The sequence below is a fragment of the Cryptotermes secundus genome, unplaced genomic scaffold (genome assembly GCF_002891405.2).
Source record: "Cryptotermes secundus unplaced genomic scaffold, Csec_1.0 scaffold42, whole genome shotgun sequence".
In the NCBI taxonomy this organism is placed as follows: Eukaryota; Metazoa; Arthropoda; class Insecta; order Blattodea; family Kalotermitidae; genus Cryptotermes; species Cryptotermes secundus.
This window is the reverse complement of record NW_019720161.1, coordinates 669,421-694,874: the sequence shown is the minus strand read 5'-3', so window position 1 is coordinate 694,874 and position 25,454 is coordinate 669,421. Positions and strand designations below refer to the sequence as shown.

Here is a 25,454-nt window from a genome sequence, read left to right as displayed (position 1 = left end):
AACTTGAAAAGAGGGATAACAGAGGTGATCTCATAAGCCCACTTCTATTTTTGTCAACATAAGGAAAGTAGGTTAAAATTACGTCATAGCTGCTTCCCTTCCCATCATTCCCAATTCATTCGCAGTAGTCTAAGTTAGAGGCAGCGTCGTTAAATAAGCCTGATGGACTAGGCTGGCTTGCTTATTAATTACACGAGCAACATCACCAAAATGTTAACTCATCGCGGCACGATTTCCAGCCTAAGTGGGCAAATCACACTCGAAACGTGTGTAAACATACAAATGAACCAAGTTGCTGTGCGTGTTAAATGATGGGACACGCGCAGAAAAATAATTCTGAAGAAAGCCGTCTTCTGGGATGTGGCAGCAGCCACCTGCTCAAGCTAGTTCCTCGCGCGCGGATTTTTCTACCCTGAAGATGGAGGCGATGACTGCGTCTGTGGTCTAGTGGTCAGAGTTCCTGGCTACAGATCCAGAGGTCTCGGGTTCGATTCCCGGCGCTACATGATTTGCTGAGAAGTGGTGGGTCTGGAACGGGGTCCACTCAACCTCGTGAGGATAACTGAGGAGCTATTTTAAGGAAATAGCGGCTCCGGTCTAGAAAACCGAGATGAACGGCCGTGTGGAACCGTTGCAAAAACTACGCGACACCCTATATCCGTTAAAGCTGGCACTAACTTCGCCGACAAGCGGAGGTCGCTCGTTCGGTATAGTTCACTTGCGGACTACATGCCATGGAGTTTGTTTGAAGATGAATATCATATGTTCCTCCGAAACGTCTGTTCACATAATACCTACACGGCGTCACATTCCAGAATATGGCATTCTTCATAGCCACCGCCGTGAAAAACTCAAATCTTACAAGATTAATTTTCTCTGACACTTTGCAAATACCTTCGAACAAGGATGATAAATAATCAAAATTAATTCATGACTTCAAAAGAGTTTCGCCATTTTACTTTGGCCCTATTTTCACTAGTGTTATAACGACGTGTTTAGCTGAAGAAATACAACTCTTGAAAACTATTTCGCCGGTCGCGGTCTAAGGCCCGCTCGAAAGCCGGAATCGTGGGTTCGAACCCCACACAAAGCATGGATGTTTGGTATGTTTATGTGTTTGTGCTGTCCTGTGTTTAGGCCGGGGCCTTGCGACGAGCTGATCACTCGTCCGAGAGGCCCTACCGTCTGTAAAATGATCANGGGGGGGGGGAACTCGACACCGTAGCGTATAAGAGGAACGGATTAAGTAAAGTAAAGAACAACTATTTCAGTACTCAGTGGAATAAACATACTTTGTAGTTCTCAATTCTACTTACCCACAAGTGTAAGAGTTTTAAAAGCTCTTTGTTTAGTTTCTAAAGTTAGAAATATCAGTCGTGCCCATTCGCATACAGCAAGAGTTAGGACACTCTTCTTCCATCCACTTCATTTTAATCTCGACAGCAAAATCCACAATCGTGTTGAGTTGGATATATAAAAGTTAACACAACACACTCCCTAAACTTTGGTGATGACAGTGAATCGTGATGGCACAAATATCGCGCAAATTATACTCATTCGGGTGTTACCTAATGCAGATCACTAACTCGGGGAAGCTGATATTGGCTCAACTGCTCAAGATATTTCATGAACAGGGGGAGAAAGGGAAGCATGCAGTAAGACAAGCAAACGATAAGCAGACGGAACAAGAACAGAACAAGCAAATGAAAGAGAAGGAGAATGAGAAGCAGATGTTGGTGAAGCGAGGAAAAGCGACAGGAGAAGCAGGTGTAGGAAGAGAAGCAAAGGAGAGGCAGGTGGCGGAGCAGCAGGAGAATGAGAAGATGTTGGTGAAGCGAGGAAAGGCGACAGGAGAAGCAGGTATAGGAGGAGAAGCAAAGGAGAGACAGGTGGCGGAGCAGCAGGATAATGAGAAGCAGATGTTCGTGAAGCGAGGAAAAGCGACAGGAGAAGCAGGTGTAGGAAGAGAAGCAAAGGAGAGGCAGGTGGCGGAGCAGCAGGATAATGAGAAGCAGATGTTCGTGAAGGGAGGAAAAGCGACAGAAGCAGGTGTAGGAAGAGAAGCAAAGGAGAGGCAGGTGGCGGAGCAGCAGGAGTACAACGTAAAGGAAGAACATGAAAAGGATTGACAGTAAAACGGGAGAAGGAGATTCACTCTTACGTTATGATATTCAGACTGGCGACAAGCCACAACTAGGCAGATCTACAAAATGGACAATCAACGCGAAAGTTTCGACGTTCACTACTGTTACGCACTCTATAACTAAATTAAATATATAAAATAAGAATTGTTTAATATATGTTTCAAAGTCGCACTGTAAAAGAGCAGTATATTAAAATAATAAAGCAAAATCGGATTCTAGCGCAGTTAAGATTAAATAAAGATGTAATTTTCTTCTTTATGTCTTTCTTCCTGAACAGTGATTGTATACAGGAGGTTCAGTTCATGCTTAAAATAGAAGTTCGAAAATGTGCTTGTAATATCCCCCAGTTTATCTGTTAAACTTTAAGGTGTACGCAGCAAATGCGTCGGACACGAAATGTGCGTTCTTTCTCTCCACACCTTTAATTAGAAATATTTGTCTTTCCGATAAATATTTAGCGAGACAGGCGCCGAAGCACACACGAATCTTCAAGCAAAGTCGTCGTTAAACATGTTATGATCCAAATTAAATACGAGAACGCTGATCAGTTTATTTTCCTACAATTCTCAAATATCAAATTTCATGAAAATCCGTCCAGTGGTTCTCCTATTGTTCCATGTGAACCGATGGACTCGGAGAACTCGGTACTCGAAACACGAAACTAAAAATTACGGTACTCACCATGGAGATGAAATAAAACTTTTCGAAATCTTGTTCTTGCTCTTTTATTGCCGGGAGGTTGGTAGCAATTTCCGAGTGCCTCTTGAGGGTCTCCTCCCCTTTCTTGCACAACCACGACAGGACCTTCAAAAGAAAAACACATCTTACAAACATCCCTGATAAATTACGTATGTTCGTTATTTCATACTTTTTTCGTTACACCCCATGAACTCTTTACAGAGCAGCAGTAACTACGTATGCCGAGTGCTTAATGTTATGGACCTCGTTTTGCCTTCAAAATCAACTGTTAAACATGTCCTACGCGTGAATAAACGCGTGAAATATGAAAATCTCACTTCTGTGATTATGACGTGTATAGTTTGGTAGGTTAGAAACATGCTGACTCCATTTTTAGGTCGAAGACTGGGCTTTGACGCCGAGCAGTCTGTTAGATGGTTGCCGACGCTTCAAAGAAAGTGCTGTGTCCATTTTGTTCACTCCCGTAAAATGGCGGCAGGACAACACGCTCTTCGAAATGTTGATAACTATTTGCCGGCATTCATGGTGTCACAACTCCATATTACAGTAACACAAAGGATTCAGACACTTTGTACTTTCAACGCTGGATATGAACCAACCAAAGATCGATTCAATGTTATTTAAAGGCGTTCTATCCACTAATCGTTTCAGTCCAAATACTAAACTTCCGTTGCGAATTCGACGCTCGCACAGCGATGAGTAAGAAGAAAAAATCTTTCTGGGATGCAAAGCTAAACAGTCTCGTAGACATTACTGATGTTTCGGAGGAACATCTTCACGCCACGCAAGAAACCGGCACGAAACAAACATCACGTAGAGCGCTCTGCTTGCTTCGTTTACTCTCTCATTGCAAGATGGAGACAGCACGTTACTCCGAAACGTCGGAAAACATTTCTCAGAGTAACTGCGTCCGGTTCTTTCCCACATTACTACTACTTCGCTTCGCATCACGTTATTTAAAATCTTGTTTTATGTTCCACAATTATCCTTCAAAATTTTTGGACACAAATTCCTTTAAATAACATTTCATTATCCGCCAAATTGCATGAAATATTTGTTTCTCGATACCTTTACAAACTGAACATTCTACATTCTCAGTCCATTGCACCACTGCGCTTTCCTCCTTAAGGCAATATTTATGGTAGCCATTTTACCGAGTTGCCTTATCACTGTAAAAATTATTAATGCTTATCTGCCTTCATCCAACTTCAGTAATTACATAATAAAGTAGCGTGACATCTGCCGAGAATTCACTGGGACGCCTCACCATTCGTTACACAAGCTTTCGTACTATAACTTCCCCTGCTTTCTCCCGTATTCCTTTTCGGCCCTACACGCTATCGAATGATACGTCGAGATCGAAGTTCAAAGCAATCTCCCATGAATAGCACTCAAAAATAGTCAATCGTTTATAATTTCCTTCATATAGCACAATACACTTCACATATAGGTAAAGCTATCCCGGTAACAGGCTGTGAGACGTCAAGGCTCCAACATTTTCTAGACAATCGGCTCACAGACGGTGGTAAGGTTGTTAGCCTTACGCGCCGGCCGCCCTTTACACTCCAGGAAGGTTCCTGGTACTCATTTCTGTTAGAGGAATTTTTATTGCATGTAAAACATGGCAGGGCCGCGAATTCTCCCAAGATCAGAGTCTGGTATCCGTAACTGACCAATACTGGAACTAGAGGTGCTAGAATATATGCCAGCCTACATATTGTGGCATATTTGCTGACAGCAAGAACTGTGCAGCCAGAGATACAGCCTTGTTAAGTTACGCCCGCAACAATAGAGGATTGTCACAAACTGGGTGTAACGTGTGCAGACGTTGTTATGGAAGAAGTAAACAATTTTCCGCGACGAACCAATGCCCAACAATGGAAGTATTGTTGAGAAACTGTGTTTTCTGTTCTGTTCGTCATGGGATTATAACCAGAACCCCCAGGCCAGGTAAAGATAACTGAGAATATATGGCAACAAGTCATATAAGATACGGCAGTCGATGATAATTTGAGTGCAGATGGCAACGAGACAGTTGACAGTCGTAGCAGAGAACTGGACTGAGAGTTCCACAGTTATCAGCTGTCAGTTGGGGACTGAGTGAATTGACAAGAGGGTCTCAGCGCGGGAAGCTGAAGAATCTCCACAGTTTAAGCCGTTGCTAGGAAACGGCAGTTTAAGACACAGGTTGTTGTAGAGAACTGTAAAGTGTGGAGATTAGCAATAGCGCTCTAATTCCTTTTAGTTCCGAGTGGTGTGTATAAATAATCAATAAATCCAAAATCCAATCCATACCCCGTCTATAGTCACTCCCTTAAATAAGTGTGACAGCATCGGGTCTATATGCCACAATATTCTAGATGAAATACTTTGAATGCGTAAGTGATAATGGTGTAGAACTTTGGCAGTGATGTCTAATATAATTTAAACAGAATCTGTACTCACATGGTGTAAACAATGCACACAAATGTATACATATGTTATAAGACTATTAATATACAGTTTCCGCTGCCTTCGCCGTATAAACTGAAGCATCTCTCCATATCGGACTGTTCGGGCACTTCGATGTGGCGGTAAGCCTTTGTATCCGGGAGGTGATGGGTTCGAATCTCAGTCGGAACACATGCTAACCTGAGGTTACTCTTGAATCCCACCCACCACTTCCTTCACAATCCTAATTCATTATTCACTAATCTTCGTTAACACTCGATACTGATAAACTGATAGCGTCACAAATCAAGTACTACTGGTCTTCCCGAAACGTCTAGTCCCTGTGTTACAACCGTTCAGCGTTTATATAAGACTGTTACTAGTAAACTATCTCACCATGTTTGTCTATCCGCCCCTTTCACATATATGAACTACCCAAGAGGGTATGAAATGCCTACAACTAACAACAATACTGTCACGGATGGCATGACCTTCATGCCGATTCTTATAAAGATTATTGCACTAGTTGAAATGTAACCAGCAGGTCTGGCGGACATAACTAACCCATGTCTCGTACCTTTCAGCAAACAAGGTCAAAGGAATGGTTTCAGTAAGGAGCAAAAGGGCGTTCCATTACTCGGACCCTTAAAATAGTTCACAATAAAACAAGAATAGTAGCATTGTTTCAATAAGGAAGTGTCACAAGCGGCATCAGACAACAGAAAATTCAATTAAAAGTTTTAAAATAAAAAGCAAATATTAAAACAGGCTATTGGTGGGAAAGCCAGAAGGAAAGAGACCACAGGGAAGACCAAGGCGTAGGTGGGTGGGCAATATTAGAATGAATCTTAGAGAGATAGGATGAGATGGTATGGATAGGATAGATCTGGCTCAGGATAGGGACCAGTGGAGGGCTCTTGTGAACACGGTGATGAACCTTCGGGTTTCATAAAATGCTGGGAAATTCTTGAGTAGCTGCAGAATTGGCGGCTCCTCAAGAAGGGCTCAGCTCCTTGAGTGAGTAAGTAAGTAAGTAAGTAAGTAAGTAAGTAAGTCCTTATTTTCACACTTCCTAATTAAAAAAAGTAAATACAGTAAACCCCCGCTAATCCGGTTACAGTTAATTCGGATCGAAATATGAAAACTGAAAACTGCTGTTCACAGTTGACTACGTACTTTAAAAGACATATGGCATTTAGGAAGGCAGATGAGTCAGTTGTCTCTTCAGACAAATCTTTACGGTTCCTTCAGACCTGCACTATTACGTTTAAAACCAAGCACAACTTCCGAGTCTTCTAGCGATGAATAAATTTATTGTCTTTTTTACAGTTCTTAAATAAAGGCTCTACTTATTAGATTTTCCATTTATTTGTGCTCTAAGATTTTTTCTCTTTTATGGCTACCTTTTGCTTCACCAATCCCGATGAACTCCTCCCCACCAACTACTCCGGATTAGCGAGGGTTTACTATATTTATTCCGTAACTGGCATTCGTTACCGACTGATCCACCGAGTAGGATGCTATAGCGGTAACGATCTATACTCGACTGGGATACCAGCTACACTTACTGATGTTTTCGTGGTTTTCCTCAGTCGATCCAGATAAATTTCGAGAGAGTGGTCCGACTGAGTCACCAACGCGTCTTTCCGAATTCCCCCCCCCCAAATTCTTCGCCTTAGTTTGAATAATTCACCATGACACCGGTGTGTCTGTACATCCCACCAGCCTTAAAACAATTTTCAGATGTCTCAACCAATCTCTATTAAGTATATAAAGGGTTCTGACAACGGTGTATAACACTCGGAAATAGTGGGCATTTTGGACTTTGTCCATCGTCCGGTATTCTAAAAGAAAAAAAAAACCACAAAACACGTTTCAGGTCCTCGGATGAGGATGGAAAGAGATCCAGTTTCCGAAACGCTGTCTTCTCTGTTTTTTTTACGGTGTCGGGGAGTGTAGGAAGTCCAAAAACACTGTAATTCAGATCTTTATGAAACTTGACATATATAACATGGCAACTGAGCCAATCTCAACGGCGTAAATCATAAATCCCTCCCACCAGTATTTTTCCCCCTTACTGTTGCCAGGCAACGGCTCGGTAAAAAAAATCACCGCTGCAACAAATACGCATGCAAGAGTAGAAAAATTGTTAAGATGAGTCGTCTTCTATGCAGTCCGTGTCTTATCAATGGAAACTTGAAGATTAGTTCTTTCCAAAATTTACTGTTGACCTAATTTCCTTATTTTCATAAAAAATAAAAACAGGCTTATTATTTTATCTATCATTTCAGCATTCGACGCTATATAGTGTCATGTATTCGACGTTAGAGTGACTAATAATAATGAGTTCTGGATTTAATGGCACTTCTTTGCGATTGCAACCAATTATAACAGCTCACACATTCAACTACTTCTGAACTCCTGTCTGACGAATACTCTATGAAGAATCTCTGCACTGAATGCCCATAAGAACTCCCTTTTATATCTGCCACGCGGCCCGAATATAAGTCAACATGTCGAACAGTTAACTGTCCTCTTGTTAGTCTAGTTGTTGACACAGGAATGCCTTTACTAATATTCGTTTCCACAGAAACGTGATTACTGAGCCGTTACTTAGCAATGGACGTCGCTCCACCACTCCGACTTTCGACCGTCATGTCACAATAGTATAGCCACTGACAGCGTCGTTAAATAATCCGAAGGAGAAGAAAATATTAATTCTCTGATGCAAGGCGTGATAAATGCTCCTGACAAAACTAAGGCCATCGAAGAGTTTATGGACGCAAACTGGATAGTGAAAGCCGTGAAAAGATTAATCTGATGCTGGATGCAAGGCCGTGCTGGTACTGCCGCAACCACGTCCAGTTACATAATCTGGTGCCGGCAGGTCACGATTTCTCTGTAGCTAACTTCAGTTCACATCAGTGTGACAATCTGGCTTTTCAACTTTTTCTGACCTGTCCCATGTACGTTGCATGTATATGATACAGAATATAATTTGTCTGCTACTGGTGATTATGTTGCCGGTGATACATTGAATACCGTTAGACCACGTCACCAATACTTTAGCAGCTTTCCGGAAGTGTAAGCCGTCGCACTATATGGTACCAAGGGGCAGTATTTTCAGTTGGTGCCAAAAAGTAGACCAGACACAATTCCCTCATCAATGACCATACTGCCCTGGCCGCTTTTTCAGTTTCGTAATCTTATAAACAGCCGGTAGGACTCCTTGGACGGGGAATCAGCCCATCGCAAGGCCGCTACCTACAAAGAGGACAGCAGAAAAACAGAATAAACACAAGCAGACATCCATTTCTTAAGTGGGATTCGAACCTATGATCCCAGCGTTCGAGAGGGCGAATACAGTTCATGCCTTAAGGGGCCCATACACGTACGAGTCTGGCTCGCGAGTCCGACTCGGCTCGGGTTCCAATGAGCCAAACTCGTCCCTGTGTGGGTCGCAAAGTTGGGAGTCAGCTCATGCGTTTGTGGTGAAATTAATCCGAGGCCGGCTCCCGATTCAAGCTCGCCCGAGCCAGACTCGTACGTGTATGGGCCCCGTTAGACCTCGCGACCACTGTCATCGGCTAGACCAAACACAATGGCCAAATTAGTTAAATGGGTCTACTAAAGAACCGCATTAAATTAATACAATTAACTAACGAACTTCATGGAGCTGAGCTCTTCTTGAGAAGCCACTAACTTTGAAGCTACTCAAGGATTTTCCAGTATTTTATGGAACCAGGAGGTTCATTACCGCGTACACAACAGTCCTCACTGGTCCCTATTCTGAGCTAGATCTATCCAATCCATACCATCCCATACTATCTAACATCCATTCTAATATTATCCACCCACAAAACCTCTTGCTCTCTTTCCTTCTGGCTTTCCCACCAATATTCTATATGCATTCCGCTTTTCTCCCATTCGTACTATATGCCCTGCCCATCTCATTCTCCTTGAATTGATCATTCTAATTACACTTGGAGAAGACTAAAAGTTATGAAGTTCTTCATTATGCAGTTTCTCCAACCTCCCGTCACTTCATCTCTCTTCGTTCCAAATATTCTCCTCAACACCCTGTTCTCAAACACCCTCAGTCTATGTTCCTCCCTTAATGTCAGAGACCAAGTTTCACACCCATACAGAACCACAGGCAAAATTATAGTTTTGTAGATTCTGATTTTTATGCTTTTAAAAGCAGACGAGAAGACAACAGGTTCTGGACTGAATGGTAGCAAGCATTACCCGAGTTCAATCGCCTCTTAATTTCCTCCTGAATCGGGTTTCGATCTGTTGTCGTTGTTCCCAAATATCTGAACTGTGCCACATTTTCAAAACATGTTTTGCCCTGCATTTTGGTGACGAGACAGCAACATATACTTAGTTTTCTCTGTGTTTACTTCTAGACCAACCTCTTTCCTTGCGTCAACTAAAGTTTGTGTGTTTGTCTTTACGGTATATACATTAACCCCAGTAGATTCACATCATCGGCATAGACCAACAGCTGATGTGTCCCGTTTAATTTCAGTTTCACCTGGTTTCCCTGGACCTTCCTAATTGCATAATCTAAAGCAAAGTTGAAAAGGAGTGGCGATAAGGCATCACGTTGTCTTAGACCATTCTGGATAGGAAAATCATAAGACGAATATTTTTAACATGGAAAAATGAACAGGAAACTTCCAGACGCGAAAGTTGGATTGCTGAAAATCGCTGGTACATCGAAAACGCGTAAAACCATAAACGCACTACATACACTGTGAGCATGGTGTAGATGTGCTAGGAAACGACATAACGAAAATGGTAGGGCGAGTCAGGGAAGTACACATCAAAGGTAAAATCCATTTAATTTACAAATCAGGGCACAACTACATTGTGTAGGCAACCTTACGGAAAAATAAAATCATGGGTTAAGTATGTATGAATCTCCCATCGACGTATGAATAAGTCAAGTACGTTGAAAATAACTAACTAAACCAAACTGACTGCCTACGTCACTAACTGCAGATGACGCACCCTCGTCCCGAAAGTGGATGGAGTCTTCCATTAGGGTTTATTACAAATTCATTTTTGAAATTGCTTAACACATTGTAAACATATAAAGCCCATTGGTCGATATATGTACCACCTACATTTAACATATTAAAAAGCTATCCTAACACGCCGTGGAGGCCCATAGGGCTGTGAGATGTCGAGCCTCCCACATTTCATAGACAATCGGCTCACAGATGGCGGTGAGGTCAGCCTTACGCGCCGGCCGCCCTTCACCCCCAGGAAGATTCCTGGTACTCATTTCTGTTAGAGGCTGAGTCGACCCCAGGGCCATAGTGCGGCTGGAAGGATAAGGTTAATTGAAAATATCCAATACCTCATCGGGAATCAAACCCGCAAACTTCCGGCCTGTAGCACAGTACGCCTAATTAAAAGATAAAAATATCCCTGTTACCAGGTTGTCGAGGCTCCCACCTTTTCTAGACAATCGGCTCACAGATGGCGGTGAGGTTATAACTCTGCATTCTGCCCACACAATGTATTTGTGCTCCGTACCTTTCTCACAATAAACAGCGGCTGTTTCCCTAAACAGCATTAACCGGTTGGGCTTTGTAGCGGAGACGTAATGTGTTTCCTGTGAGGTACGAACTGACTATTTATGTCCTATTTATAAGCTTTACATCGTACAGGTTGAATTGGGGGGGGGGATCAAACTCTCTTATTTGCATCCAAAGGAGCCTCACGATTTTTCCAATCGTAGTCTTCTGATTTTTGGTACTATCGTATTGTAATTGGACACCGACGTTTCGAAAGAATATTGTGACAACTTCAGGGTCCAAGTATCTACAACAGTGTTACTGAAACTTTCAACAACTGCGGAAGAGAAGTGCCTCCATCTTCAGACAGCAAACAGAGGTCTCTGCTTGCTTCTTACTGGATACGTGATTGGCTTTCTCTTCGTCTCTGAAGATGGAGGCAGTACGTTCCTCCGAAACTTTGTGTAACCTATACCAGATTACGTGGTGTTACATCCTGAGAGATAGTAGTCTCGGCAACCTCAAACCCAACAAAAATAGACATGAATTCAGACTTGTGTGGAACTTCAATGGCAAATGCCAATACGTCAATAGGCAGGCCTATCCAACTTCACATCCGTTACCTGACACATTCCACGAGGAAGTATTTCCCAGGCAATTCATCTGATTCGTGAGTTGGGCTTGAAGTTTAAACGTACATGGAAAAGGAGGGTACATAAGATCTTGATATGGTCCAATAAAATCACGTTGCAGAAACACATGATTGAAAAGGACAAAATAAACAGTGGGAGGGAGGGGGAACACAATACACTGAAGTAAGATAATAACTATCGACTGTTTCTGGGCTGTGACTCCGTACATTCCATTTGATGGATTACTGCAAGACGCTGTAGGGTTGGTTAATTTAAAAATGCTGAATTAAAAATGGAAGTGGTCGTTGCCTATTTCACCGTACCATCCCGGAATTCTCCTGTAGGGACTAATTAGAAACCAAAAACTTCTGTCATGTTAGATGGTGTCCTACACGGGATCCGAAATGGGTACCCTTCGATTACAAGCAAGAAGCCTTAAGGCCTGAAACAACTTGCTCAGTGTGACGCCGTGTATACTGGTACATATTTAGCAACTTTTAAGAGAACCCTTGAATTACATCAGGTTAACCCGAAACATTGTTAAATATCTACCAGACTATACGGAGTCATCAAGCTGGTTAGTTCAAACGGAAATGGTTCTAATTTATTGGGAAGGTGCCCGATTCGAGACTCGGTAGGTACACCCGATTATCCTGAGTTGTTTCGTGATTTTAATACTATAGCAAATCCAGGAATTGTATTCCTACCTTAAATCAGGCTACGACCACTTCCCTGACTATTCTTATCAATTCATTAGTCAATGATCTTCCTTCCATTTGATGCCATAACGGGTAATTCATGCAATGGGAGATGTTAATTAAACTACAAATGCAGTAATTACACAATAAAAAACATACTCCGTTGTTTTAGTCCGCAAGAGAACTATACCGACCAAGCGACCGCTGCTTGTCGGCGAAGTTAGTGCCAACTTTTGCGGATAGAGGATGTTGCGTGGTCAGCGCAACGAATACCCACGGCCGTTAATCTCGGTTTTCTAGACCGGAGCTGTTATTTCCTTGAAATAGCTCCTCAATTATCCTCACGAGGCTGAGTGGACACCGTTCCAGACCCACTTCTTCTCAGAAAATCTAGTAGCGCCGGGAATCGAAACCGGACCTCTGACCACTAGACCACAGAGACGGTCATAATTACACAACATCAAATCCCAAATGACAGAAGTCTTTGTAGTTGCCGCTATGAGATTCTCAATCTCGTGCGCAGGCTGTTTATACCAGACTATACAACGTCAAATCTTAAAATATGGTAATTTCAGTCACCGCCTTGAGAGCTTCAAATCACATAGGCAGAACACTTCTACCAGACAACATGGCGTCACATACCAGAGGAGAAACGTTCCGTTGTTTTACTTACAAGAGTATTGGTACCCGGAAATTGAATGGGAGACAAGTTGTATACCCCTTATTAAGTAATGCATTCATAATCATGCCAGAAGCATAATTTGGTCGTCAGCATTTACACAGATTCCGTGCTGCACTACTTCTCCTCAAGAACTCATTACTCAAGTCCTTGCTCAAGGATATTTCCCATTCAGCGTTAACAGTAGGAGCCTGTAACAAGGATGACTCGAAAGTTCCCCACATTCAGAAGGTAAGCAACCCACTTGCCACAGTACGTGTGTCAACATCCCAGCAAGGATTCTTCGGTATTCGCAAGCATGTTAAGAGCAAAGTTTATCTTGCTGAGTGGATGCAGTTGCTAACCTGACCTAGAAACACTAAACTTCACATTAACTAAATCGCTTGATCACTTCTGAAGGACATTACCATATCGAGCTTAAAATAGCAGGCAAGTTCGGGGTTTCGATTCCCGATGAGGTCAGTGCATTTTTAAACTGACTTAATCCTTCCAGCCGCACTATGGCGACTCAGCCTCTAACAGAAACGAGTACCAGGAAACTTCCTGGGGTGAAAAGGGCGGCTGGCCGGTGCGTCAAGCTGACAACCTCACTTCCATCGGTGAGTTTACTGTCTAGAAAATGTGGGAGTCTCAACGTTTCACAACCCTATGGGCCTTCACGGCCTCTTACACGGATAGTTTTTAAATGTCCCAGATTAAAAACAAGTATATACTATGTAGGGATAAAAGAAGTTTCGAAATGTGGTGTTGGAGAAGGATGGAGAAGATCAGTTGGACCGATTATGTAAGAAATGAAGAAGTGTTATTTAGAGTCAGTGAGCAGAGGAATATCCTACACGAAATAAGAAAACGGAAGGCTAATTGGATTGGTCATGTTTTAAGCAGAAACTGCCTTCTAAAAGAAGTTATTGAAGGAAAGACAGAGGGGCGGATAGAAGTGACCAGAAGACGAGGAAGAAGACGTAAGATGATGCTGGATGACCTTGGGGACAGAAGAGAATATTCTCATTTGAAGGAGACAGCTCTAGATCGCATTAAGTGGAGGAACCGTTTTGGAAGAGACTGTGGACCTGTCGTCTGACAGATTACTGATGATGATGAAGTCGTTCATCCAGAGGATCCGTCCAGGTACGAGGTTTTGTGGGGGAGTGGATGTATAGATCCACATTTTCATGACCTCGGCACTAGTTGGTTAGTGGTCAGCTTCACACCCCGGCCGCTTTACCCCCGGGAGAGCCCCTGGCACCAATTAGATAGGAGGCTGGGTGGGCCCCAAAGCCGGTCTGGAAGACGTGGAAAAGTGAGAATTCTTGACCCTATCGGAACTCGAACTCCTACCCCCTGTCGTCCAGCCCAAAGCCAGTCGCTATACCGAATACACTATCCCAGCTCCTCTACTACGAAGGGATACTTAAAGAAATTGAAAAAAGAGTGCTATTGTAAACTGTCCTCTTTTCTACAGCGTCCACACTGGCTCTGGGACCCACTTCCACCCCCCACCTCCACCATTCAGTACAGGCTAGCAAATTCTGAAGCCTTTTTGCATCAGCCGAGTGTCGAAGCCCGATTCTTCGGTCATGCTACCCGTGGCTTACTCGGTACACCGACTGAGCTATTCCGGCGTATAATCTCATTTACAACGGGTTATAATTCGATTAATTTGCTAAGTATTTTTTTTTCCTTGGCACTACAGCCCCAGTGGGCCTAGGCCTACCTCCATGAACTTCTCCGTTCACTTCGGTTTTTCTAGATCTTACACATTCGGTAGGACTCCTTAGGCGGGTGATCAGCTCGTCGCAAGGCCTCCACCTGTATACAAATACAGAACAACGCACACACACACACTAAACATCCATGCCATGAGTGGGATTCGAACCCAGGATCCCGGCTTCCAAGCGAGCGAAGACAGTACATGCCTTAGACCGCTCGGCTACCGTGACCGGCATTTGCTAAGTATAGTTCACATATATTGCACAAATTACAACCGCAAATGTCGGCCTCGGGTTCACCTGCTGTCGCACTTAAGTCACGGCTGCGCATGCGCCTTGTTGAGCGATGAGCTCTTACAGGGGGTACTGGATATATCGAAGTGCAGATCTCCGTCCGATTTAGCCCCCGGCTCTGTTACGCCTCCATTAAGTATAGACCGTGTTAAATCAGGTTATCAGATCTGGGCTGTGGAAGTAGGACCCAGAACAAGCTAAACGCGAGCTTCGAATTTTCGGTTTCATTTTGATTCATCTTACACTCTCCCCTGGCTTTCGCTAATAAAATAAAACTGCGCTGTAACCAGACTGTAATGTAGCAGTCTTTTGTTTTCATTTTCGTGTACACACGTTTACTGCTTTACTCTCAGAAGAACAGTTTTTATGACCGTACAAAGTGCTATTGCCTGAGTGGTTTCGTTAAGTTCGGCAGGTAAAACTGGCTTCCTGTAACTTGGGCTCTGACATTTAGGAAACAACACAGACTGAGGGTGTTGAGGAGAATATTTGGACCGAAGAGGGATGAAGTGAAGGGAGGTTTGAGAAAACCGAGGAGCTTCCTGACTTTTCCTCTTCGTCAAGTATAATTATATTCATGAAGCCAAGGAGAAGTAGGGCAAGTAGCAAGCATAGAGAACGCCGCGTCATAGTTCAAGCGGTTAGTAGCTGGCTTCAGACCGCGGCGGCCCGGGTTGGATCCCGGGTCTGGTCAACTGGGATTTGTGGTGGACAAAGTGGCGCTCGGACAGGTTTTCTCCGAATTCTTCGGTTTTCCCTGCTCATCTTCATTCCACCAATTGCTCCACAATCACGCTCGCCTATCATCTGGGGTTGGTACAATAGGCCAGAAGTGGCCGCAGTAAAAGGGACTTAGTCCCACCCCAATAGCAATAAAAAAAAGCATGGAGAAGGAGAATGCATAGAGGATTCTGGTGAAAAGACCCAGAAGGAAATACACACCTAAGAAGACCTGGACGTAGACGTACTATTAATATGGAACTTACAGAAATATAATGGCGTGGTATGGACTGGATTCATCTGGCTCAGGATAGGGACTAGTGGAGGGCTCTTGTGAATACGGTAATAAACCTTCAGGTTTCACAAAATGTTGAGAAATACTTGAGCAACTAAGCGACTGGCGGCTTCTCAAGGACTGTTACAAGATGGTCACTCCCCATTTCAATATTTACGTGTATTTCTTTTTAAATATAAGGATTCTGAATATGACGTTGTCATGGCGATGCCTGGCATGTGACGCCGTGTAGTCCGGTAGAAGTTAAAATACGTTAGTTAGTTACTTAGTTACTGGAGAGGGTGGGTTTCCCCATGCACTTAGACCAGTATTGGCCCATTGTGCTTCCCTCTATGATATTCTACCAGTCTCTATACCCTACCGATATTGGTGCGTACCATCAGTCCCGACCGAGCCAGCGCGTTCGGCCTCTACTGGCTTGGCGGTATCTATAATGCTTCCCCCATCTATCAGAGGCGTTAGAGACTACTGTTGGGCGGGAAACGTCCGTAATTTGGCTCAGTGACCTCCTTTGGAGATATGAGGTTCTTTTACGTGCCGTAAAGCTACGACACGGGACCCACGGCTTAAAGTCCCTCCCGGAGGACTTGTTCCCTGAATTTTTCCGCCCTTAAAACTTCCACGACCTCCGCCGGGTTTGAACTCGCGTACGACGAGTCATGAGGTGGGAACATTACCTCTAGACTACGGAGGCCGCTTAAAATACGTTACACAGCAACGTACTGCCTCCATCTTTAGAATGAAAGAGTACGCCAAGCAAGAAGCAAGCAACAAGAAATGTGGACAGATAACCATACACGTATATATTGACCGCAGAGCCGGTCTGGATGCTAGGAGTCTCTTCTTCCTGCTGGGAATCGAACCCTAGTTATGTTAGTCCAGCTTGTAGGATAGTCACTATATCGACTGAGCTAACCAGGCTTCGTGTATCAAAACAATAACTTTTACACCATAGAACAGAACACTGCCGAAGAACCCAACAGCCGCTCAGTTACACTACAAATTCTTCGGCTCTGATGGAACCCAAAGGTTCATTAGCCCTTCACAAGAGCCTTACCGACTCTCAAAGAACAATTCTCTAAAAGAAAAATAAATGGTGTGCCTGCAATCGGGGCTGTAGCCCTCAAAACGAAAGTGGCAGGGCCTTCAGAAACGCAGCTCCACGTTCAAATAACTCTGTATAAATCAAGACATGAAGACATTCTCGCATCCACGCTTCAAAATGCAGAACTGCTACCGCTTCAACCTCAGAAACCGGAAAAAAGAAAGGGTAAAGTTGCTGTGTTCTATGCCGTGAAGACACATGGGGAAGTGGAGGTATAGCTCCAGCATTCCTGACTTCGGCGCTAGATGGAGGTGGCTGGTCAGCTTCAAGTCCCGATAGTTTTACCCCTCAGGGACCCCACCCCCCCTTATCCACTGGATAGAAGGTTGGGTGGGACCCAGAGCAGGCCTGGAAAAATCTTGCTTTGCCGGAAATCAAAGCCCGTAGCAACCCTGACTCCTAAAGTTCGGAAATGAAGCTATAAAACTTTATGGTTCACAGTAGCGTCTTTAAAACAAATACCTGGGTGGCTCTCAGCATCCAGAAAGCATTAAGGCGCCTCCTTGGAGAGTCGTGGCTTGACAACACCGTTGCCTGGCAACTGTTGCTATGGCAACTGTACTGACGGCGGTATATGCGGGGATGAAACTCCTCAAGGAATTGCTTGGTTGTCACTTCGATAAAAGGTGGAACTGCGCCTATGCTTAATGAAGTAAAATGCCAAAAAGACGTGTGGAGAAATTGAAGTGTAGCTCCGTCAGTCTTAATCTCAGTATCAAACAGAGATAGGCTGTCAGCTTTACATTCCGTCCGCCTCCACCCAGGGGAAACAGTTCCTAGTGCTCACTATATACGAAACGGGGTGGGAGCCAATTCCGGTGTGGGTGCCGTGGAGAAAATCGCTTGCCCCTACCGGGTATCGAACCCCGATTCCTCGGTCAAGAGAAGTTAACAGATTTATCAACGGATTTACGTCATATATATATATATATATATATATATATATATTGATATGGTTTTGTCTACTTTCGCATTTCATTAGTCTCTTGTAAAAGCGTAAAGTTGTCTCTGTACCTAACTAATTAAGCACTACGCCATGAAGGCGTATAGGAGAGTGAATGTATACATCCATATTTTCTTGACCTCGGCACTAGCTGCAGGAGACTGGTCAGCTCCACGCCCCTGCCGCTTCACCCCAGGGAAAAGAATCCTTAGTACTCATTTCATAGGTGGCTGGGTGTTCCCATAGCCAGTCGCTATACCGACTACGCTATGGTATGTTATGATACATGAAATGGAAGAAGTTATCTTGATCCAAGAATGAGCAAAAAGTGGTTTCATAATTACAAATATACTTGAAGGTAGACGTAGGCTAATTATACTGAGCTATCCTGGCATGAAGCAAGGAAAACAAAAGGTAAAGGTATCCCTGTAACAGGCTGTGGAGACGCATAGGGTTGTGAGACGTCGAGGCCCCCACATTTTCCAGACAATCGGCTCACAGATGGCGGCAAGGTTGTCAGCCTTACGCGCCGGCCGCCCTTTACACCCCACGTAGATTCCTGGTACGCATTTCTGTTAGAGGCTGAGTCGAACACATGGCCATAGTGCTGCTGGAAGGATTAGGTCAGTCGAAAAATCCAATGACCTCATCGGGAATCGAAGCCACGACCTTCGGGCCTGTAGCATAAGAGTCTCAACCAACTACGCTACCGCGTGCCCCCATAAGCAAAGCTGTACCTGTGCTTAATTAAGTACCGAGCTAGGAAGACGTGTAACGGAGTAGGGACATGGCTCCACGCGTACTCAAACCTCGACACTTCACCCGACTCTGGCAGGGGTCGGCCTTACGGCTGTCTGATGTCTGAGGCGCACACTCCGATCTGATGATTCACTCGGTGAAAGTCGCAATGTTACGCGACAGTGGCCGAGCTCCATTCAACGAGAAATGTTACAACGATTACAAATAATGGCCTCTTCAGTATTACAGGCGGTCATGCTCCAGTTTTGGGTAACATCCTGGCCAGAAATCTTCAGCGGATTGCCAGTGTCTCCTCTCTTTAGCACTCTTGTCCCTTTTCATCTCTTCTTCCTCATACTCTCCTCCTATTCTTCCCCATACACCTTATAATTCGATATTTATTCAAACACAATGTTCCGGACACTGACGCCGTGTTCTTTATCACGCGCGAAATAAGGGGCAACGATCTCTGATCAGTTCGGCCCGTTAGAAACAGCTCGTATCGATTACCCACCAAAGACCTATCTATCTATCTATCTATCTATCTATCTATCTATCTATCTATCTATCTATTATTATTATTATTATTATTATTATAGAGTCCTTGTGGACCTTGGCCGCTTTTTCAGTTTCTTAATCTGTAAACAGTCGGTAGTACCCCTTGGACGGGGGATCAGCCTGTCGCAAGGCTGATGTTACACACAGAACAACACAGAATTAACGCACACAGACATCTATACCTTGACTTGGATTCGACCCCAGGCGTTCGAGCAAGCGAAAACAATTCATGCCTTAGGGATGGCTGATAACCTCACCGCCATCTGTGAGCCGACTGTCTAGAAAATGTGGGAGCCTCGACGTCTCACCGCCCTACTGACCTCCACGGCCTATTACAGGGATAGCTTTACTATATTTATTAATTAATTTCGATACGTTAACGATGTATCATAATTGGCACAGTTAACACGAGAGACAAAGCGCAGTGTTGGTTATTTATTTTTTAATGAACAGTATCGTCAATATGTTTCGCAAATTAACATCTCTCTCTCTCTCTCTCTCTCGTCATACTTGGCTGACGTCACCACAACCAGCATACTTCACAGAACTGGAGACACGTCAATCGGACAGTAGTAACCACTGATTCTATCCTGGCCAGAACATGTGTGGTCCCGTCTCATATACAGTTCAGTGTCAATATCCCCTGTTACAGGTACCCCACTACGCTGCCGCAGCATGTAACTGTATTTCATAATGCCTCATTTATTACTCGTCCAAGGCCAGAGCTATTACTTCAGCCAGAATTATGTCTCTTCTCGGCCGTGTTGTTTATTTTATGTCCTGCATCTAGACTCAAGCTCGAGGGGGAGGATTTCTTTGTGTTTAGGTCCTATTGTCTCCGTAGAATATAAGGCTCCTACCTTCTTAACCTGACAGCCCGCCAGTTCCAGGTAGCTGGCAGTCTAACGCGTCTAAGTAAACAACATATAAATTGTTGGATTTGAGTTTCTCACGGATGTTAACTATAAAGACCTCTGTCTTCTGGGCTGTAGCGCCAAGAAGTTCAGAGCGAGGCTTAACATTACGGAACAACGACAAAAAATATTGCATCAACCTTCAGGGTCGAAAAGTAAGTCAAGAAACAAACAAGCACAGGAAGGTGGGAAAAACTAAGCTAGCCCCCTACACTATATCGCTGTGACATACAGTTGCAGTTCAACANCCCCCCCCCAACAAAGATGGTATTTTAGAAAACGATATTAAAAATATGTTTACGAGCAAATCGGTGAATTAAGTCAGCAGATACAAACAACTCTCCGAATTTCGAGCCTGTAGAGCTTATGGTAGTTGGTTTGCTGGGGGTGAGGAGTGGTAAAACTTATAATTCTCAAAAATCTGAGAGACTTGCTGCTTTATTTCGTGCATCTGTAAAACTTATATACTTCTCATTACTTGATAAAACGTGCGTGTTTATTTTAAATTAAAAAAAAAACTGAAAAAAGCTGTTCTTTAAACATAACATTTCTAGAGGGCGCGATGAAATCTTAGGTAATCTAAGGGTGCATCATCATACTGTCACGTAGTATGTGTGACTATAGACGGGGTTTGGATTGGTGAATAAATTTATTGACCACTTACAGGTCGTAACTACAAATAACTATAACACTATTGCGATTTCAACATTTTACAGTTCACTAGAGCACACACACTACTGTTCTCAGTTTGTTACTAGACGTTTCCTGGTAATGGTTCCAACAATGGCTATTTCTCTGCCTCGGGCTCAAGTTCTCTCTTCACAGACTCCCGTACAGAACTGGCTATCCTAAGCTCCAAACATCCTCTCGCTTCTAACCTCTCGGCACGAACACGTAGAAAACACAGCTCTTCTACTTTTGTAGTTCAACTGCTGCATTATTAATAAGCTGCTACATAGCAACGGGAACGTGTTTTCCGAGCCGTTGCCCAGAAACGGCCCTGGTACACGCTACGACATTAAGTTTCGAAGCCGCTGTCATAAGCGTAAAGTCGTCCCTGTGCTTGATTAATTAAGCAGTACGCCAAGAAGACGTATGGAGGAGTGGAGTTAGATCCGTGCATTCTCATGCTCGGCACCAGATGGAGGTGGGTGGGCAAGTTCACGTTCCCGCCGCTTCACCCCCGACGATGGTCACTCAGAAGAATGCCTTTAAATTCGATTAAAATAACATTGCAAAGGAAAAGCTTTGAATATCGCCCTAAACATTTCAATTAATCCACTATAAACGTTAACCTACTAAGTTCAACGGTCACGTTACAAAATACTTCAGTTCCAAGCACCAATGCTATTTATTCGTGGCACAATTGAAGTTCATTTTGAGAGATGTCTACTGATATAAAACATGTACGTACATCTCGTGAGGGTCGAATATAAATCTTAAAGCGCCTGTCACCGCGTCAAGATTATTCTGTACTGTAAAAGGTAACGCTATCCCTGTAACAGGCCGTGAAGGCCCATAGGGTTGTGAGACGTCGAGGTTCACAGATGGCGCTGGCCGCTCTTTACCCCCCAGGAAGATTCCTGGTACTCATTTATGTTAGGGGCTGAGTCGACATCAGGGCCACAGTGCGGCATGAAGGATTAATCCAACTGAAAAAATCCACCTACTGTAACACTGCTTCTTCTGGTAGATAAGCACTAACGTTCTACTTCCATATTTTGCCCTGGAGATAGAAGGTTGCTCTGAAACATACGTACCTACCTCGCCGAGTAAAACAATGTCAAATAAGTTATATGTGAGGTTCTCACAGCGGTAACTATTAAGATGTGACGCAGTACAGTCTGATAGATCGTTAAAAACGTTTCGAACGAACGTGATGCCTCTATCATCATGGTATAATACCGTAAAGAATAAGGTAATACGTTGTTCCGAAACGTTTCTTAACGATTTCCCAGACTATACGGCGTCACACCCCAGAAGCTTCTCACGCGTGTTATTTCTGTTAAAAAAATATATAACAGAGGCCATACGCAGATACAGGGCGCTCCATAAATAACGTGCACCGCTTACAGTTAATATTTTCAGCTAGGCTAGTATAACGCATTCCAGTTTCGCGAAGAACTAAAAAATAAAGAAACATTTCTGGACATTTCTATTCCAGGAATTCAATGTTAAAGAATTGAGGCTTTCACGGCGGTGACTATGAAGAAAGCAGTCTTCTGGGATTTGGCACCGTGTATATGTGGTGTTAACCGACGTTTCGGAGGAACGTAATTTACCGTGTCCTACGGTGTTGTCGCTTGCAGATTTACTTATACTTTTTCTTCAACCCTGAAGATGGGGGCGATACGTTCCTCCGAAACGTCGGTTAACACCACATATACACGGTGCCAAATCCCAGAAGACTGCTTTCTTCAATGTTAAAGAAGTTCATTCCAGTTTAGAAGGATTTTCCAGTAGGCTAAAAGGTAATAAAATTTGGCGACATCCACTGCCAAATTCGAAGGCAACAACAAAGCTGACTTCTATAAGAGGTATTTCTCTCTTTTTTTTAATTCGCTTAGTGGTGGGTGGTGTCCAACTGGGTCCACTCGGCACGGCGGCCACTGATTGGCCTACTGTAGCCTGCCCCGGGTGATTATGATGACGGAGAATTTGGTTGAATGAAGATTGGCAGGGGAAACCGAAGTGCTCGGAGAAAATCCGCCCCAGCGCCACTTTGTCCACCACAAATCCCACTTAACCAGACCCGAGATCGAACCCGGGCCGCCGCGGTGGGAAGCCAGCGACTAACCGCTTGAGCTATGGCGCGGCCCATTCTAAGTGGTCTTAGTTACTAGTAAGTCCAGTAACCGTGGCGCCACTCACAGTGGGCGCGCGGTCTAAAGGCGCGTCCACATTACTCGTGCTCGTGCGTCAGAAGCTTACTGCTGCCGGAAAATCGGGATCTGGAGCTGATATCTGTTGTGAAGAAATGCGAAGGCTTTGTATGCAAACCAGTTTGGGCGTCCACTTCGTCAGCTCCGGCAGCAGTAAGCTTCTGACGCACAAGCACGAGTAATGTGGACGGGTCTCAAGGTCCGCCCAAGGCTTGGATGTATGTGTGTGTGTGTGCGTGCGTGCGTGCGCGCGCGTGCTGTTTGCGTAGGTAGCGGCCTGCGACGGTCTGATCCCCCGTACAAAGTGCCTTACCGACTATCTAAGGATCTTACGTAAAATGAAGCGTTTAGAGGATGCCCTACGCTTCAAGTGGAAGCATCAGAAGGGTGAGGGGATCGGGAGGGGGGAAAGCAGGAGGAGGAGGAGGAGGAGGAGAGGAACCATGGACGTTGCTAGGATTTTTACGCGAGGGACAGCAAAATATTTTGTTTCACATTTACGTTTAAGCCGCTTAAGAATATTTTTAACGGATCGCCCTAGACCCTGACCGAGCTCCTGTCCTTGGTGGCTAATATCAAACTCATGGCCGTCTGCTTCATACGGATGCCTACTCGATGATGTGGTCCAACGAGCAGCAGTGGAGGCATAGCTCCACTGTTCTTGACCTCGGCATTAGATGATGGTGATTTGTCAGCGTCAAGCCCCGGCGGCTTTATTCCTGGGGAAAGAGTTCCCGATAAACATTCGTTAGCATTCTGGGTGGGCCCCAGAGCTAGTCTGAACGCCCCTTCCAGGAACTCCCTTGGGGTGACACTATTTCATACATTGTCAGATACAGGTCTAAGCAGCCATATTTTCTGTGCGTGGAACAGAATTCGTTTAATTGTAAAGTCACTGTATCATGTAGTGTTTATAACATATGATAACGTGTAGTTTTAGCCGAATACAGTTGCCGCGCAGTCTCAAGCATTAACTGTCTTCGAACGCTAGGATCGTAGGTTCGAATTCTACTCAAGGTATGGATGTTTGTGTGTACGTTTATTCTGTCTGTAGGTAGCGGCCATGCGACGGGCTGATCACCCGTCTAGGGAGTCCTACAGTCTGTGTAAAGAAGATTACGTAACTGAAGAAGAGTTAGGGACCAACAAAGGGCTGTAGAGCCACTGATGAATGAATGAATGAATGAATGAACGCGTAGTGTTAGATAGAAATGAAGCAGGTATTGCGAACAGATATGTTAAGTATCACGGGCTACGCTGAATGGGAAGAAAAAAAAAACCTTAATAAACGACAATCTTCGGCACACAAACTAACGTCGCGACGCACTGTTCAGAACTATTATTCTGAACGTCGTCCATCTTTGAATTTATTAAATGAAACCGATATATTTAAACCAGTGTTTCAAAGTAGCTGTACATAGGGCCCCAATGGAGCGGGTTTCCTTTCGCACAGGGTAAGAGACTTTTATCTTCTCCACAAGACCGAACCCAGCCTCCTATGCAACTGGTACTGGGAGTAAAACGGAGGAAGCGTGAAGCTAATTATTCACCTCATTCTAGTACCGTGGTCAAAAATGATTCAGCTCTACCTCCACTCTCCCATGAGTCTTCATGCCGTATTAATTAAGAACAGGGATAATTTTACCCTAGCTTACCACGACCACCTGAAGATGGCAACAGAACAAATTTCGAAACGTGACGAGTTTAATAAACTCAAGACAATGAACAAATTCTAATATGAGTTTTATTTCTATATTACTGTACATACTACTGGTACATACTACTTACTGGTTGCAATTCACGGCTGATGGGCAGGTCCGATAGAATATCTTGCTGATGTAGTTTCATCCTGAAGTGTGGTGTAAAGCCAATAAAAACGACAATATTATATACACTCTTCTAACGATAATACAAAGTCACATTCTGCTGACATGACGTTATCATGAAAAGAAACACTCGCTACGTCCAACCGCTTCGGGTAGACGATTGTCACCTCTGTTATATCAGCGTCGTTAAACGTCACTTAACACGGCGTTAATTAGGATATGTGACCACTTGAACTCAGAATCTACAGCATAAAACAAGATGGACGTTCTGGAAGATTTAAGATTGATGTTTTCTCTAAGTTCTGATGTTTGGAATTTAATCCTATGACGCATGTTGTAAATCAAAAGGAGTTTATAGCGAACTGAACGAAACCAAATTAACTAACACTATGTGATTTCGTGGAATTATAAAAGAAAAAAAGTCTTAGGCTGAAACGGCTTGCAGCTGTATTATGCACTGCATAAAAATTCATTAAAAACCATTTCCCTTAAACTGAATTTTTATTCGCAGATTTATGGAATCTGTCCCTTTCGGTAAAATTCCTCTAAGGTTTTGTCCTCTTGAAATCGAATTCCTCACTCGCTCTCAACCACTCGTCACTGTACATGTTCCCAAATGGAGATTATTCTGAGAAACTTTAATCCAGTTTTGTTGTTCAA

The 25,454-nt window shown here is 43.9% G+C and overlaps 1 protein-coding gene across 3 annotated transcripts in view; it reads right to left on the bottom strand.

Moving 5' to 3' along the window:
* The window catches only part of LOC111866921, a 503,991-nt gene that overhangs the window by 121,373 nt on the left and 357,164 nt on the right, over positions 1-25,454 (bottom strand). For all 3 annotated transcript variants that reach the window (XM_023856294.2, XM_023856311.2, XM_023856303.1), the window contains one exon: positions 2,826-2,948. In XM_023856294.2, coding sequence (XP_023712062.1) covers positions 2,826-2,948 — 123 coding nt within the window. The remainder of the gene's footprint in view (positions 1-2,825; positions 2,949-25,454) is intronic.